Below are 18,172 nucleotides of genomic sequence, written 5' to 3' on the forward strand. Positions count from 1 at the left end.
GTCTTAATATGATTGTTTTTAGATTTTATAAAAAAATATAAAAATAAATAGTTAATTTTATGAAATATATTATGATAATAATATATTAAAATATAGTTTGGTCAAATATAATTTTATTTTTATTTTTCAAGCTAATAAATACTATTTATTATTTTGAAGTCAAATAAATTTGAACAATAATTAACTTCTAGAAAATTGTAATAAATTAATAAAGAAATTTATTTAACATTTGTCCTAAAGACACATGACTAGAACACATGACAAATTTATTATTAATGAAAAGTTTTATATATTTTTAATAAATATTTTTTCAATTTATAATTTTAAATAGGAAACAAGATAGATCTACTCTTAATTAAAAACATCTAAACCTAAATTTATTACTTCATTAATTATATTAACATTTTCTTTTATTACCACTATTGGCTTTTTCTTTTTATTTTTTTAATTGTGGTACAAAATTAGGTTAAATTTTTTAGAAATAAAAAAATTTATATGTAATCCACTATCATAGTTAATTGATGTGTTTTTTTTAAATAATTTTTAATTTTTAATTTTAAATAGCAAATCAGACTTTTTAATTTAAAAAATATGAAAGTTAAATTTTATAATGTACAAATCAAAAAATTCGATTTATGATAAAATAATTTTTTTGTTGTAAAACAAATCGAAAAATTCGATTAGTATATTCTCAAATTTATATATTTAAAGAAATCTAACTCTCTATACAAAAAATATACTAAATTTTTATATTATAAAAAAATTACCACTAAAATCACAGCACTAAACAAAAATAGCGCACAAAATTAGCTTATTAACTTTAGGGGGAGAAAAGATAACAGTCAATAAAACGTTGAATCGTAGTATACTATATATCTACGTGCCAGCCTCTAGTGGGAAGGTATTACGTGTCGCACTCGCCGTTTTTCGAATAATATTATTAATTTAATTGTTTACTAATTTAACTATTCGTTAATGGAGAAAGTAAAGGTGATCGATGTTGCTTGGCCAATCTCAACAGTTACGGACACATGGAGGGGGTTGTATTACCAAAATACTCCTCGTACTGGCCCATAATTTCGCAATTGCCCTCGTCGAATCTCCCTCTGTAGCACGGTCTCTACTCTGGATTAGACAAAAAGATCTCGTCACTAAAACCAACAGAAGCTTTTCTTTTTCCATGTAAATAATAATTTTTTAAAAAGTTAATTAAATTTAAATTAGTCAATTTAATTATTCAACCAAAATAATGTGTGGACCGAAGGAAACCCTAAATAAACCCCACCATACAGCAATGCCACCTCTATTTGCATGCCCCTCTCCCCCATTTTCCTAGTTCCCTTTCCTTTCATTTAACTTGTGCTCTTCTTTGTCTTCCCTTTCATCCTCTTATTATCTATCTACCTTGCTCATCTCTATTTCTATCTATTCTCTCTCCCTCACACACACAAAAACACAACCGAGTCTTCTTTTCTCTCCCTTCTAATAGCCACTACCGAAGAAACTGCTTATAACAGCAACCACGCCAAAAACGCACAACTCAAGTTAAATATAAATAAAAGCCCTCCCCACCCAACAAGTGAAAAGAGAACAACAACAACACAGAACAGAAGGAAAAGAAAAAAAAAGGGTTATCACCATTTTATTGAGTTTTTTGAAAAACATGGCCGTTGAGGCTCGCCATCTCAATCTCTTCCCTTCGCAACTCATAAGCAATAGGTACATATCATTTCATACAACATGTTATTTTCATCATTTCGATATGGTTTTGCCATATTAATCTGAATCTATATCTATGTGTGCAGGGAAATGATGAATTCCATTGAGACAAACATGAATCTGAATTTATACAACGCTCAGCTTGGTTACTCATCCTTGCTTCCGTTATCCGGCACAACTACAACCGCTGCTGCCGGCGTCGGAACAGAGGCCATGCTCCCGCCGGCGATGTATAGTTCAATTGCTGCAGATTCCCTGCCTCAACAACAAAAGACTCCAATAAAATCGGAAAGCACTCTCACCTACAATAACATTCCTTTGTCGAGAAAACGATCAAGAGACACGTCAGGTTCCATCAACTACACTTTCCCCTCTTCGTACCCCGCCACAGCCTCCACCGTCACAGTTCAACCACATCACAAAAATTGTGGCTCTTTTACCTTTTTAGGGGAAGACATTACCCTCCAGATCCATCAGCAACAGCTTGACATCGATCAACTTGTTGCACAACGCGTAAGTATCATCAATTAATTATTTCAATGCATGATCATATGTCTGAAAATCTCATATTTTCATTGTTCTGTCCTGTTTCATTCTTCAGATGGAGAAAGTGAGGATGGAGTTAGAAGAGAAGCGCAAGAGACATGCAAGGAGAATCATGGAAGCAATAGAAGTAAGTGTGATGAAGAGGCTGAAAGCAAAAGAGGATGAAATAGAGAAAATGGGGAAACTGAATTGGGCGTTAGAAGAGAAAGTCAAGTCTTTATGCATAGAGAATCAGATATGGCGTGATTTGGCACAAACGAACGAGGCAACAGCAAATGCTCTCAGAACGAACCTGGAACAAGTCCTCGCCCAACGCGGCGGCGGCGGCGCCGTGGAAGACGATGGCGCTACCGTGTGCCCGGGCGGAGCAGCGACTGCGGCAGTGATGGACGATGCGGAGTCTTGCTGTGGAAGCAGTGATGATTGTGGCGATAAGAATTTGGAAGAGAAGGTGGTGGAAAGTTGTGGTGGTGGGTGGCGCACGTTAGCGGGGGTTAGTGCGCAGGATAAGGGAGGGAGGTTGTGTAAGAACTGTGGGAAGGGGGAATCGTGCGTGCTGATATTGCCTTGCAGGCACCTATGCTTGTGTACTGTTTGTGGGTCTAGTCTTCACACTTGTCCCATTTGTAAATCCGTCAAGACTGCTAGCGTTCATGTTAACATGTCCTAAATTTTAAGATTAGAGACAAATTTCTCAAATTATTATTATTACTGTTATTATTAGGAATGAAAAAACAATAGTTTTGCTTCTCCTTTCCATTCTCATGTCCATATGGCCTTCACTTAATTTGTTTCTTTTTATTATTTTGATTTTGTTCTTTTGGTAGAGATAGTTCCCAACATTATAGCGTGTGAAAATCTGGAAAAAGTTTATAAGGAAAAACAATTGTTCATTTTGATCTATTTTATCTTTAATATCTACAGTTTTTAATTTGATTTTGTTCTTTTTTATCCGACATTAGAGCAGAGAGCGCGAGAGGATGACCACTTCAGCAACTCTACTCTATTCCAATATAATTCTCTCTTTAATTATCAGTCCCAATTGTTCGATCGCTTGGTTCTTTTAGGGTCCTTCATAAGTTCATATACGCATCACATTGCATATAATTTATATATAGTTTTTACCAGAAATAGGTATTTTATCTCTCTTGCAAGTTGCAATACCTTATCTAATAGCTGCAGACGCTATTGAATTGTGATTTAAATTCGTAGTCTCTTGTAAACCAATGAGATTGGTCAAAATAATACGGGTCTTAATTTGTTAGAGATCTTGAATTAAAAATTTTTAAACCTATGTAAAGGATTTTCTATAGGTTAAGTTGAATTTCTCGGATACATAAAGTAAGATCCGAAAACTTGATAGAGAAAAGAAATACAAAGAAAGAATCGGTTTGCCTCATTATAGAAGTTGCAAGTTACGATATAGTGGGGAGGGTAAAGGTAAAAAAAACAAAAACAAAAATATTTAATAACAAAAAATATTAATTAGAAACAATTAAAATTTATTTTATTTAATATTTATTAATTATTAAATTATTTTTTATTTTTCTAGTATTACCAAAAAAATAAGAATATGAAAAAAGAAATGAAGAGAGCATAAAAAGGAAAATGAGGGGGTGGGAAGTGGGACCCAGGGCGCATCTACCCGACAGTTCCCCCCAATAGAGAAACTAGGTACCACGAACAGATAGATTGAATAGATATTGATTAGCATAGGAACACGCGCGATATGAAGCGCGTGGGGTCAACGAGGAGAGAGTTGGGGGTGGGAGAAAGGGACAGGTGTGAGGCAAAAGCTGACACGTAGGACGCGCGCAAATGTCGCTGTTGCTGTTGAAGAGTGCCTGCAACGGCCATTTTCTCCATTTTTTTTTTTTTCATTCATAGGCATAATGCAAGGCAAGGGCATAGGCCACCCTCTCTTTCTCTTTCTTTTCTTTCAGCCTTTGTTTTATGTTCGGACCCAAAGGCCAACGCACTACACGACATATCCGCTGGTTCCCAACACCCCGCCAAAACTAATTTACTACCACTTCCATCGTCAAGATAACTAAATCAAATTAAATAATATATTAGTTAAAAAATGAAAATAAAAAGGCTTTTGGTTTCCAACGTCGGCTCTTTTTTTTTTATATAGAAAAAATATTAATGTTTTTATTAGAAATAGAATTATTTAGTGTAATTATAGATGGGTGAATTTTGAAAGTGAATGATGAGTGTATTGTAATATGAGGAGGGCAACACGTGGTAATATCTCAACCAATACGTGAAGGAACGCGTTAAAATGAATAGAAGATGAATTGAATATTTTTACAAATATCGTAATGTATTTTAAATGTCAATATTCAAACAAAATACTATATCTACTTTCATATTAAAAATAATTTCTATCCAACGTCTTCTTATTTCTATTTTTATTTATCAACTAGTAAAGAAGAAAGAAAAATTTTTTATTTTAAAAAAAAAAAATTTGATTTCAATTATAATAAAAAAATAATATGTTATACATTTTAATTATAAAGTTAGAGATATATAATAGATAAAATTCATTTTATTATGACATTCTGATGTAATAATAAGCAATTTTTCAATAATTAATGAAATATAACCTACTATCTTTGAAAAAAAAAACAATTTAATATCAATTTAAATTTGTGTTTATTCCACCACAAAATTTATTTTATTCAATACTTGAAAATTAGTTTATTTATTTTTCAGGAATTTAAAAATATTAAGTTATCCATATTTTTATTTATCTTATATTTAAATTAATAAATAAATTTTCAATTTTTAAATTTATCTCTTATAATTTTCCATAAAAAATACTAATTCTTAACCAAAAACCAAGCAACAACAAACAGCTATATATTTTTGCTACCAAATACTTCTCCAAACATGTGAAAGACAAAATGGAGATAAGAGTAATAAAAAGTATATTTAATAATTGTTATTAATACGAGAAAATAAATATATAAATATTCAACGATATACTAAATTATTAGCAATTTTTTCAACTTATTAGAATTTAATTAATTGTTTAGTACTTTTTAAAAAGAAAGAATAGACAAATTAAATATATTGAAGATATAAAAAACCTTGAATTTTAAAAAGTATCTTATTTTATTATTTATTTTGGAAAAAGCGATGTTAAATGAGAGAGTAGAAAAAGTCTTGGGTACCTGCCACGGGTATTGTGAATTTGTGATGATGATGATGTTGATGGCGTGGAGAATACGACGGCGTTTTTTGTTGTGGTGAATGGCCATGTCATGGCTTTGTTTGATGTGTGTTGTTGCACTCACATTAATTATTTTTTGTGTGGGGGATATTACGAAAAAGGTGGTGTTAATTTCGGAGGCGGTGCAGGTGAAGATCATCGTTTTGGGGACTGAAAAATAAATATTAATTTAATTATTATATGCTGAGGGCTGAGGCTACGAAAAGAAAAAGAAAAGAAGGGATGGTGTTGGTTGAATGAGGCGTGTAGTACGCTGTGTTACTGTGTCTCCTTCTCAGTGGTCGCTGTCAAATAGGGACTAGAGCAACCAGTGCCCACCCACCCATAATTATCTTCTTTCTTTCTCTTTATCTCATTCTAATACCACATCCTTAACATATAACCCTCTTTTCTTTTACATATTACATACTGTTATTATAATAAATATTTTATTCATTAAAACAGATAACGTAATTAATATTTTCCATTAAATATTTATATTTACACCAATAGTTATAACTAAATGTTTAGTAAATAATTATGCATTCTAATTTTTTATAAATCAAAGCTTATGTAAAATAGTTTTTTATACGTGACTGTACTTGTAATTTTATAAAAATAATTACTTATGCTTATCATATCCAAATAATTTAAATAATTATTTATTTCTAATTTTTGTAAAAAATGTATTTATAAATATAATTAAATATAAAATATTTTCTGCTTTTTTTTTTTAATTTTTGTCTTTAAAAAATTACTTCATTTAACCGCACAAATAAATAGGCCTATGAAAAGAGTTAGATACTTGGTAGATAATTCTTAAAATATCTAACATAGAAATTTTTTAGTTGTTGAAAAAAATATTTCCATGTTTTTAATAAGGCCTATATAAAATAAATAAAATAGTACTGTACTATTACTGCATCATGTTAGTAAAAGAAAGTAAAGATAAATAAATAAATGTATGTTTGAAAATTTTTTAATATTTAAATTGAATATTAACATTTAAAATGTATTATATAATATTATAAATATATAAAATATGTGTTTAATATATGTTTTGTGTGTTGGCCAAAATGCTAATACACGTCTAATATGCATCGTGTGTATTGTAACATGTATTATACATGTTGATTTTTTATCTATAAAATTTATCCATCTAAAATTACATTAAATAATTTTATTTCAAAAAGAAGATATTAATATTTTTTTTATATTAAAAAAAATTAGCCGATGTATATACGTAAAGAATTAAATATTGAATTTAGTAGGTGTTGAATAGAGAAATAGTATAGGTTAAGAATAATAAATGTTTTACAGTTCGCGAGGTGGGTACGGTCGTCCTTTGACTAATAATTGCATGAGAAGAAGAAGAGGGTACAAAAACAAGATCCCTGCAGTGCAGTGCAGTTGAGATTTCACGGCACGCGGTTAAAAATGGTAATCCCTATTATTACTTCTTTTGTTCTTATTTTACTCTCTGCCACCCTTCTCTTTCTGTTCCTCATTCACACACCCTACTCTTAGACGCTCGCTAGTTACCACTACTATTATTTACATTATTTTATTAAAAATAGTAATATGAATATTAAAAATTAATATATTACTTAAATTATTTTTAATATATTTTATATTTATAATTTTATTTTATTTTATTATTTCTATAAAAAATTATGTTGATGCCTCCATGTGAGGGGCACGTGATCATTGTGGATTTCTTTATATATAATTCATCATAGTGTCTGTTTTCTTTAGTTTTCCTTTTTTTTTTTTTTGGTTTTTGGTGAGATCAGATGTGTCACCCCAAATTGAAGTCAGTGATCACTGATCAGCACCGGATGTGGGGACATGGGGGCATGCGCTTGCCTTTTATGGGAATCCAAATTATTAAAAGATTTTTATTATTATTTATTTTTATTTTTGTTATATACTAAACATGTCATTGTTAATAATTATTGCCAGTACATAGGAAAAATAAATATAGGATTTTATTATCTTGTATCTTAAGGTTATAAATTAAGAGTATTATAATTTTTTTATAAAAATTATTAAAAAATTTTATTGAAAGTTTTGGAGCACAAATTAATTATTAAATCCATAAATATATAAGTCTTGATAGGATTTTATAGTTTTAGAAAAAGATTTTATGAAAAATTAAAAGAGAAAGTAACGAAAATCTCTTATTTTATAAAATCATAAAACTATTAGAAATAAAAATACAATTCAAACATGCCTTAAAGTTTTCAAAGGAAATTAAAATATACAGTACATGTAGGGTTACGTTCCTAGTTCATAGTTTGGTTTGGTTCCAATCCATTAAGTTATAAGATAAAAAGACTGTTTTTATTTTTAATTTTTAATATTTAAATTGAGGATATCCTTAATATTTGAAACGATTCATTTTTGTTCGAAATAATTCTAGAAAGACTCCGTATTATCCTATCATTAAATATGGGTAAAATACACAATATTGTTAGTGTGTGTATAATAAACATGTTTAATCAATTTTGTCTCTTAATTAATTTGTGCAAATATCTTAATGTGTGATTTTAGAGGTAAGAAAAAAAGTTACTATTATTTATATTAAAAGATATTAGAATTTATTTGATGAATAAATAATTTTACAATAAAGTGAACATAATATCTGATAATAGGTAGACTAATAATAATATATTATACGAGTTAAAAATACTTATTTAACTAATTATATATATATATATATATATATATATATATATATATATATATATATAAAATTTAGCAGAGAAAGATTACGTTTCTGAGACATCGAATAAAAGATATTATAGGTAAGTTGGGAGAAACTATCAAAGCTTAAATTAGATGGGGTTAGAGTTCAAAGACCTAAGAGTCCAAAACCTAGCCTTACTTAAAAAGCAATGTTAGAGAATTATAACGAAGTCTGATTTTCTGCTAGCTAGAATGCTCAAAGAAAAATATTTCAGGTGTACTGACATAATAAAAGTAGAGATAGAAAATTTACCTTCTTGAAGCTGGAGAAGTGTATTGGAAGGGAGGAAAGTTATTGAGAAAGGACTCCTCTGAAAAATTAGCTCTGGCACAAACATCAGCATCTATTCAGATCCATAGTTACCTTCTATATAAGGGCTCTCCACACCGGAACTGCTAAGCACCATCACCCCAATGCAGACACTGGCAACAGTCAACCAATTGTTGTGCCCAGATAGAAAATGGAACCAACAATTAGTGAAAGATATATTTTCAACCCACATATCACAAAGGATACTCTCAACTCAAATTGGGGAGGGAGAGGATAAAGCTCACTGGCTCTTCCACAAGTCTGGTCAGTTTGAAGTCTCCTCGAGATATCGAGTTGCATATCAGTTTAATCACCCACCAATTGAGTTCACGCCAGAATTGGTTGCAAGAAAAGAAGTATGGAAGGAATTCTGGAAACTGAAATTACCCCCAAAAATTTTGTTCTTCCTCTGGCGTGCCCTGCTAGAGAGCCTTCTGGTCATGGTGAACCTCCACCGGTGAGTCGCGACAGAAATTCCACAATGCTCATTCTGCCATGAAAGGGAGGAGACCATCATGCACTGCCTATTTCACTGCACAAGAGTGCAAGAAATTTGGATTAGAAGCCCTTTTAGTGGAATCACAATAGGAGAAGACAAAGAACAATTTTACCTTTGTTGGAAAGACAAGAAAGCACACTTCCAACAACTGAAGATGGAGAACGTGGAGCTTGAAATGTTGGGTATCTATTGCTGGTGGATATGGAAGTCTCACAATGAATTCATATTTGAGCATATAGCATGATCTCCAATGGAGATAGTTCAATTGGCGAAACACTTTTCATCATCTCTTTCTGGTCATGTAACCCAATTCTACCTTAATTCTTCTTTAAAGATTGTTACTTTTCTCTTTTGAGGATCTTATGTAGCACGTGATGTGCATTGGGTTAACCTCCCACTTTTCTTTCTGTTGTCCCAATGAGACACTATACTCATTTCTTAAATTAATGAAATGAGCAAATCTGACATTGGCAAAAAAAAAAGGAGTACGTCTCTGTACTTAGAGAATGAGAGAAGGAGAGAGCGGGGATGAGCGTTTGAGGGTAAAACATAGTGAAGAAGATGACCATGCCATCGGAAGAGATAAGGGGAAGAGCGTGGGAGGGTGTGTATCTGGTGTCAAGGAGGGTTTAGAAAAGCCATCCAAAGTCTCTTTTAGAGATAAGGTCATTGGTGCAAAGAAGTCCAAGGCCTTTGCATTAGTAAGGTCTTTATCTGGGAATAGTATCACCATGGTGGTAGGTAAGCAAGGTGATTATCGTCTACCAAGTGTCAGTTTTACAAAAGAGGCAAAGAGCTGTCTAGTTGAACCATATAAGGAAGCTATCGTGATCAAGGTGCTGGATAAGCATTATGGCTACACGGCTCTTATGCATAAGTTTCGGATAGTATGACACATCAAAGGAGGGTTTGATTTGTTGGATGTGGGGTTTGGGTATTTTTTGGTTAAATTTGATATTGCTGCAGATCATGAGAAAGTCATGCTTGGTGGCACGTGGTTGATAGATAGTCACTATGTTGCAGTAAAGCCATGGGACGTGGATTTTAGGGCATGTGAACAATCCTTTGGATCAACGTTAGTATGGATTTAAATCTCGGAACTTCCGATATGGTGCTACTAAGAACAAGCAATGCTGCGAATTGCTTCTGCAATAGGGGTTCCGGTGAAAGTAGACTTGGCCACTAAACTTGCAGAGAGAAAAAAATATGCCAGAGATTGTATTCAAATTAATCTTAGGTTGCTGGTAATCAAGCATATTATAGTGGAAGGCATGACTCATGAAGTAGAGTACGAGAGTTTACAGTTGATTTGTTCACATTGTGCACGGTATGGACATGATAAATCTTTGTGCATAGAGAAGGAGTCCTCGGAAGGGAAGGGTGATTCTTTCGGTGATGGAAAGAAGCATGAAGCCCCAACACTAGTGCCACACAACAATCATGAAATTCAAAAAGAGGTTGAATTGGAAGCTCACAATTTGGGCGAGGATTGATAAACCCCATTTGTAGGGTTTATCTTGTGCCTAATTTATGAGATTTATCACCTTTTACCCACATTTATTCAATGAAATAGCATGGTTTCATGGTTATCTCCTTATTTGTGCTTAGATGTGAAAACATGCTTTTTAGGTCCTTAATTAGCTAAATTCAATTCACCTTTGATTCCACTAGATGCCTTGATTTGTTTGTTAAGTGATTTCAGGTTGAAAAGGCTAGGAATGAATCAAAAGAGTGAAGAGAAAAGCATGCAAAATGGAGAACACATGGAAAAAAGCCAAAGATTTGAGAAACATCATCTACGCGCACGCGCACGGTACGCGCATGCGTGGATTGCGAAATCTTCAGGGACGCGCATGCGCAATGTACACGTACGTGCCGGTTGGCGCACGTGATTTTTTTAATAGAAAACGTGCCCAGCGATTTCTGAGAGCTGTGGGGCCCAATTTAAACCAACTTTGGCGCCAAAATGCATATAAGGACCAAGGATTGAAGGGGAAAAGGGGGGATTCACTCATTTTCACTCATACACTCATTAGGATTAGCTTTAGTTAGTTTTTAGAGAAAGAATCTCTCTCTTCTCTCTAGAATTAGGAGTAGGTTAGATCTAGGATTAGGAATTAGGATTAGGTTTAGTTCTTAGATCTAGGTTTAATTCATGCTTTGATTTACTTTTCTTTTGTAATTTCTTCTTCTTCTACATCTTTTCTCTCTAGTTTAGCATTTAATTCTTGTAATTCTCTACTTTTATGTTGATGCAATTTTGTTCTTCCATTTTCCTTTAATGCAATTTATGATTCATGTTCCTTTATTGTTCATTTGATTTGTTGTTGTTTAATTCATTGCAATTGAGTAGTGTAGATTTACATTCCTTGCAATTTTACTATGCTTTCCTTTTATGCCTTCCAAGTGTTTGATAAAATGCTTGGTTGGATTTTAGAGTAGAATTTAGTGCTCTTAGCTTGGGAAGGTAACTTAGGAACTCTTGAGTTGCTAATGTCCAAGTGATTGACGATCGGGAGCCATTAACGCTAGATCTCATTAATTGATTTGGTGGAGAACTAGGACTTATGGACTTGGATTGACATAGCTCACTTGACTTTCCTCTACTATTAGTTAGGGGTTAACTTAGTGGGGTTGATCCTTGCCAATTCTCATGTTGTGGTTAGTGATTAGGATAGAGATCCTTGACCACCAACCTTTTTCAAGGCCTTTTTTAACTATTAGTTTAATTCATTGCCATTTACATTTCATGTCTCTTATCAAAAACCCCAAAATATAACTTATAACCAATAACAAGAACACTTTATTGTAATTCCTAGGGAGAACGACCCGAGGTTCAATACTTCGGTTTATAAATTTAGGGGTTTGTACTTATGACAAACAAATTTTTGTATGAAAGGATTATTGATTGGTTTAGAAACTATACTTGCAACGAAAATTCATTTGTGAATTTCTAAACCGTCAAAAGTCCAAATCATCAAAATGGCGTCGTTGCCGGAGAATTGCAACAGTGTTGTGTTATTGGTTATTGTATATATGTGAATATTGTGAATATGTTTGCCTTTTGCTTCTTTGTTAGTTCTTGCTAGTTTTAGGATTTGGTTTCCTTTGTTTCTTATTTGATATTATTTTCATTTTCTCTTGCTATCATGAATTCTCACTTTGGCTATGAGTTTGGTTCTCACTATGTTGCAGGAAATGAGGACTATAATGAGAATGTGTATCAAGGATGGAATAACCAAAGGTGGGAGGAGCCATATGCATATGATCAATCTTCATGGCAACAACCTCCACCAATGCACTATGAAGAAGAGCCATTCTATGATGCATATCAATCCAATGGTTATGGTGAATCTCCTTGTGACTTTCAATAACCACCACCATATGCCTATGAGTCCTATCCTCAACATGAACCTCAACCATACTCACAAGCCTCTTTTCACCAAACACCTCCATATGACCTTGACCCATTTCCACTCTACCAACCACCTTTTGAAACATATGAGCCATACATGGAACCACCATCCCAAGATCACTACTCCCAAGAACCACCTCAATACACACTACCACATCCTTACCAAGAAGAACCACCTTCCTATCATGAACCCTTTCTCCAAGACATTGAACCCTCTTATCCACCCCAATCCTCAATGGATGAAACCCTTAGCTTTATACTTCAAGGGCAAGGAGAAATGCAAAGGGAGACACTAGAATTTGTGGCTACCTTGACCAAGGTAGTAAGCATTTTAGTCTCCCAATATTTGAGCACTCAAAGCACTCCCATGTTCACATGTGGAGAATCAATTGAAAAGCATAGCATGAAAGAGAGATTGGAAACTTCGGTAGAGAATGAAGAATGCCACTTTGTGCTAGAGCAATTGGAGGAGCCTATGATCATTGAAGAAGAGGAAGAAGTGGTTGAAGACTTAGGAGATGCGGAACCTCCTTGGGAACCTAGAGTTGAAGAGAACCTCTCCAAGAAGAGTGAATTTGATGTTGAGAAGGAATGTGCACAACCTCCAAGGCATATCCCATATGAAGACTTGGAAGGAGTGGAGCAAGAATTGAGTTCACTTGGTGATGAAGATCATGCATCCGACCTTCTTGGTGGTGAATCCTTTGAGTTTGAAGAACCTTCTCCCAATGAGATGGAAAGCAATGTGGAGGTAGATTTTTCTCTTCCTCCCATTTATGATTTGAGTGATGGAGAAGAGCTAGATGAATTTGATGAACAAAGGATTGAAATCGAAGAAGTGTGTCAAGAGGTGGAAGTGATTAAGGAAGAACATAAGGGAGTAGAGCTTGCAAGGACATTGGAAATACCTCTTCCCAAGCCATCACCATCCATTCTTTCATTCAAGTGGGTAAATTCCTTATACTTAAGCTTTATTATTCCCCTTGAATATGGTTTGCTAGAGACGGATGGTCAACTTAGACATATTCATGGCTTTAAGAGTAAAAGAGAGATGGCTAGTGGTTGGAAACATTATTCTAGGCTCATTATGGTTGCATGTTCAAAGTTTAATTGTAAGGGTTCATATAGAGCTAAATCGCTTGGGTCTAGGAGCATGTTTGGCCACTTAAATGAGAATTCTAAGGTCATACCACCCGGATGGACTAATAATAATGATCAACTTCAAGATGGGTGTGAAAATAAAGTGTAGGGTTTATCAAGGATTCTCGTAATTTGGGTGAGAAATTAGGAGTTGTTAAAGGGAAGAATGCGATTACGGAATCATTGGCTCCTCATGTGCTTGATGGTCATGTTAATGAGGCATGCATGGATGATGAAGAGGGCTGGCAACAAGTGTTGCGTAAGGAAAAATTCAAAATGGGTCATTGACGATCGGGTTTTCTACTAGTAAAGAATTTTATAAAAATAATCGCGTTGTAAGTATAGTTTCTAAACCAACAGAGAATCTTTTCGTACAAAAGTTTGGTTGTCACAAGTAACAAAACCCAATAAAATTTATAACCGAAGAATTTAAACCTCGGGTCATCTTCTCAAGGAATTGCATGGAGATGTATTTATTATTGGTTATGAGTTTTTATCTTTTTGGGGTTTTGAAATAGGGAACAGGAAAATAAATTAGCAATAAAGTAAATTAATTATCATGAACACCAGTGCAAAGTATAAGAACTGGAAATCCCATCCTAGTTATCCTTATCAGATGTGATGAGAATTGTTTATTGTTCCCACTTAGTTAACCCTTACTAAATAAAGGAAAGTCAAGTGGACTAATTAATTTGATTTCTTAAGTCCTAGTCAACTCCTGTGGAAAGACTAGCTTTAGAGGGATCCAAATCAATCAGCAAATTCCAATTTTCAATCAATAGCTGAGTTTGATAACTCAAGTGTCACCAATTACTTAACCAAAGCAAAGGGGAAAAAATCTAAATTATTTATATCATAAATAGAAGAAAGCAATCATAAATCTGAAATACCTCAAATTGCATTAAATAGAATATTCAAATCTAACATGAAGAGTTCATAAGCCAATTTGGCTAAATAAGTAATTAACAAGTAAAATCATTAGAATAAATAAAAGTAGAAGAGAAACTTAAATTAAAGGAACATTGAACCTGGAATGAAGAAAACGAAGAAATCCTAATCCTAAAACTAAGAGAAATCCTAAATCCTAAAAGCTAAGAGAGAGGAGAGAGCCTCTCTCTCTAGAAACTACATCTAAAACCTAAAATTGTGAATAATGAATGTTGTATCTATGAATGGATGGATTTCCCCACTTTATAGCCTCTAATCTGTATTTTCTGGACCAAAAACTGGGTCAAAAATAGCCCAGAAATTGCCTCCAGCGATTTCTGATACATCCAGCACGCGGCAAAGTCACGTGTACGCGTCGTCCACGCGTACGCATGGATTGAATTTTCTTCAGGTCACACGTGCGTGTGATCTACGCGTGTGCGTCACCTATCTTCGAGGCAGCTATGGCAAATTATATATCGTTGTGAAGGCCCGGACGTTAGCTTTCCAACGCAACTGAAACTGTCTCATTTGGACCTCTGTAGCTCAAGTTATGGTCGATTTAGTACTAAGAGGTCAGGCTGGACAACTTAGCAATTCCTTCAGTTTCTTGTATTCCTTCCACTTTTGCATGCTTCCTTTCCATCCTCTAAGCCATTCCTAATTTCCTACCTTATAAACCCTGAAGTCACTTAACACACATATCACGGCATCGAATGGTAATAAGAGAGGATTAAAATTAGCAATTTAAAGGCCCAGGAAACATGTTTTCAATCATAGCACAAGATTAGGAAGGAAAATGTAAAACCATGCAATTAGTATGAATAAGTGTGAGAATAGTGGATAAAATTCACTCAAATTAGCACAAGATAAACCATGAAATAGTGGTTTATCAATCTCCCACACTTAAACATTAGCATGTCCTCATGCTAAGCTCAAGAGAAGCTATAAGAGAATGAAGAGGAATGGTAAAAAGTATGAAATGCAACCTATCTATATGAATCCAACTACATACAAAATGTTTCTACCTACTTGGTTAAAACTAAACAAATCTTTTAAGAACAAATATGAACTGGATTTCACTAATTCAAATCACAAAATAAAGTACAAGTGAACTTGCAGAAGAAAATAGCTCATGAAAGTCGGGAACAAGGAATCGAGTATCGAACCCTCACTGGAAGTGTATGCACTCTAATCGCTCAGGTGTTTAAGGTTCGATCTCTCAATTCTCTACTAATCTTGCTTTCTAAGGCTTGTTTTTTTTCTACCAATCAACAAAGAATTAATGCACAAATACACATATCAAGAGGTCTTTTAAGGGTTGTAATGGGGTTAGGGTCAAGGTAGGAATGTATTTGGTCAAGTGGACTAAAATCTGAATCATTAATTAACTTAAACTTTTCACCTAACTTAGACAATCCATGTAATCAAAATACAAAACCTAACTGTCTATTAACCATGTTTTCCACATATTTATGCATCCTGATTCGAGTACAATACATATGCATTGCTATCACCATTTACTTTGGGGCATTTTGTCCCCTTTTATTATTTGCTCTTTTTCTTTTCTTTTTCTCTCTTTTTTTTTCTTTTTCTATCTTTATTTTCTTAATATTTTTTTCTTCTCTTTATCAATGCATATGATTAAGGTATTGAATGCATAAACATGTTCTTAACATTTTTGTTCATATTTTCTCAAGAATACACAACACCCAATTCTCAAACCAAATATTGGCAAACCCAATTTCCCCACACTTAATTCGTGAGCACTGTCACTAGTCTAAGCTAACCAAGGATTCAAACTAAGGATATTATTATTTTCCACTTAGAGTTAGTGATGAGCTAAAGTAAAGAACAAAGGGGTAAAATAGCCTCAAAATTGGTTTGCAAGGGATAATGAAAGGTAAGGCCATATGGGTATGTAACCTTAGTGAAACAAAGGCCTCAATAATATAAGTGCATGCATACATCAAACAATGAAAATATAGAATTAAGCAAGACAAAGATCACAATTTTAGAGAGAACAAAACACACCAAAATAAAATTTTGGTTGATAAAATGCAACCAATCAAATAGGCTCAAAATCTCACTGGTTTTGTTTGTTCGAGCTCTAAACCATGTTCCAAAATAAAATTTCTTCAAACAATTTCAATAAAAATTTTGATTCAAATTAGTGAAATGCAATAAAAAAGTTTCTTGAAAAAGAAAATATTACTTCAACCAAGTGGTGATAAAATATGCACAAAATCAAACAAATATGCAATCAAACATACAAATGCAACAATGAACTAGCAAAGAAAATAAAACATCGGTGTTGAGAAGGAAATAACTAACCCACGGAAGTCGGTATCGACCTACCTACACTTAAAGATTGCACCGTCCTCGGTGCATGCTAAGATGTGCAAGTGGACAGGTTGCTCCAACTGACGCTTTTCTTCCAGAGAATCTGCAGATAGACTTGTCTGTCTCCCCATGTAAACGTCTTCTGTTTCCCTTCCTCGGTGGCCATCCTAAAAGAAGAGAAAAAGAAGAAAAGTAACCCAGAAACAAAGATAGAAAACAAAAAAAATATGAGTGGGTTAATGCCAAATAATAAGGGTCTCAATTACATGATAGCTACAACATGTGAATGAAAAAATAGTAGAAGCAACTGGCATATCCATAGTGCAAAAATTGCAACAAAAGGAAAAGAGAGTGTGGGTAATGCAAGACAGTATAAACTCAGGCTAATGCAAAAGTAATACAAGTATCATAAAAGATTAGCATTGACTTAAATAATATTACCCAACGGTGTAAAACAAGTCACTAAGCACCAAAATAATACCAGAAAAGATACAACAGTTGAATAAGAACATTTAACACCAATGGTAAAATAATAAACTTAGAAAAGAAAATAGAACATGCATAAGCAAGATGAAAATGAAATGAATGAAAGTATGCAAATATAATAAAGAAAATAGAATGAAAGAGAATAAGGATGAGAAGAAGGTGAAGAAGGAGAAAGTAAGAAAGAATGAAGAAAGAAGTAGAAAGGAGGGAAGAAAGAAGGAGAAGAAAAAAATTAAGAAGGGAGAAGAAAGAATTAGGATTGGGGGAGAAAAGATAAGAATTCTGGCGCAGATCTAGTTAAACTGTGCGTCGCATGCGACGTGGACGCGTGTATCACGCATTCGCGTGAGTTGCGCTATTTTCAAGTGATGCGGACGCGTCAGGGACACGTACGCGTGGATGGGTTGTGCGTTTGGCACGGAGGCAGCCTCGCGCACGCACAACTCTCTGTCCCATACGCACTATTTCCAAAAATTCAACCGACGCGTGCGCGTGAGGGACGCGCACGCGTGGATGGTCTGGAGGGAAAAATGACGCGTACGCGTCAGGGACGCGCACGCGGACGTTGCTTGTGCTCCTAGCACCATGCCAGCATCATGCCATCACAACTCTCTGCCCAAACCTTGTTTACGCTGATTTGCAGGGTCACGCGTTTGCGTAAGCGACGCGCACGTGTGGAGGGCTGATTTTGCAAGCGACGCATACGCGTCAGGGACGCGTACGTGTGGGCGTGTTTTTGCATAAGGCACGCCTCCAGCCACACTCCTGTGCAACTCTCTGTTTCGTTCTTCCTTGTCTTGCATGCACATATGACGCGTACGC

The 18,172-nt window shown here is 34.1% G+C and overlaps 1 protein-coding gene across 1 annotated transcript; it reads left to right on the plus strand.

Annotated features, from left to right (window-relative positions):
- The first annotated feature begins 1,252 nt into the window (after window positions 1-1,252).
- Window positions 1,253-3,022, plus strand: LOC112771215 (probable BOI-related E3 ubiquitin-protein ligase 3). The gene is made up of 3 exons (XM_025815881.3): window positions 1,253-1,719; window positions 1,806-2,232; window positions 2,321-3,022. Exons 1-3 carry the CDS (start codon window positions 1,664-1,666, stop codon window positions 2,933-2,935), a joined length of 1,098 nt encoding a protein of 365 aa, XP_025671666.1. The 5' UTR covers window positions 1,253-1,663; the 3' UTR covers window positions 2,936-3,022.
- The last annotated feature ends 15,150 nt before the right edge of the window (window positions 3,023-18,172 follow it).

Source organism: Arachis hypogaea, chromosome 18 (assembly GCF_003086295.3).
Source record: "Arachis hypogaea cultivar Tifrunner chromosome 18, arahy.Tifrunner.gnm2.J5K5, whole genome shotgun sequence".
NCBI lineage: Eukaryota > Viridiplantae > Streptophyta > Magnoliopsida > Fabales > Fabaceae > Arachis > Arachis hypogaea.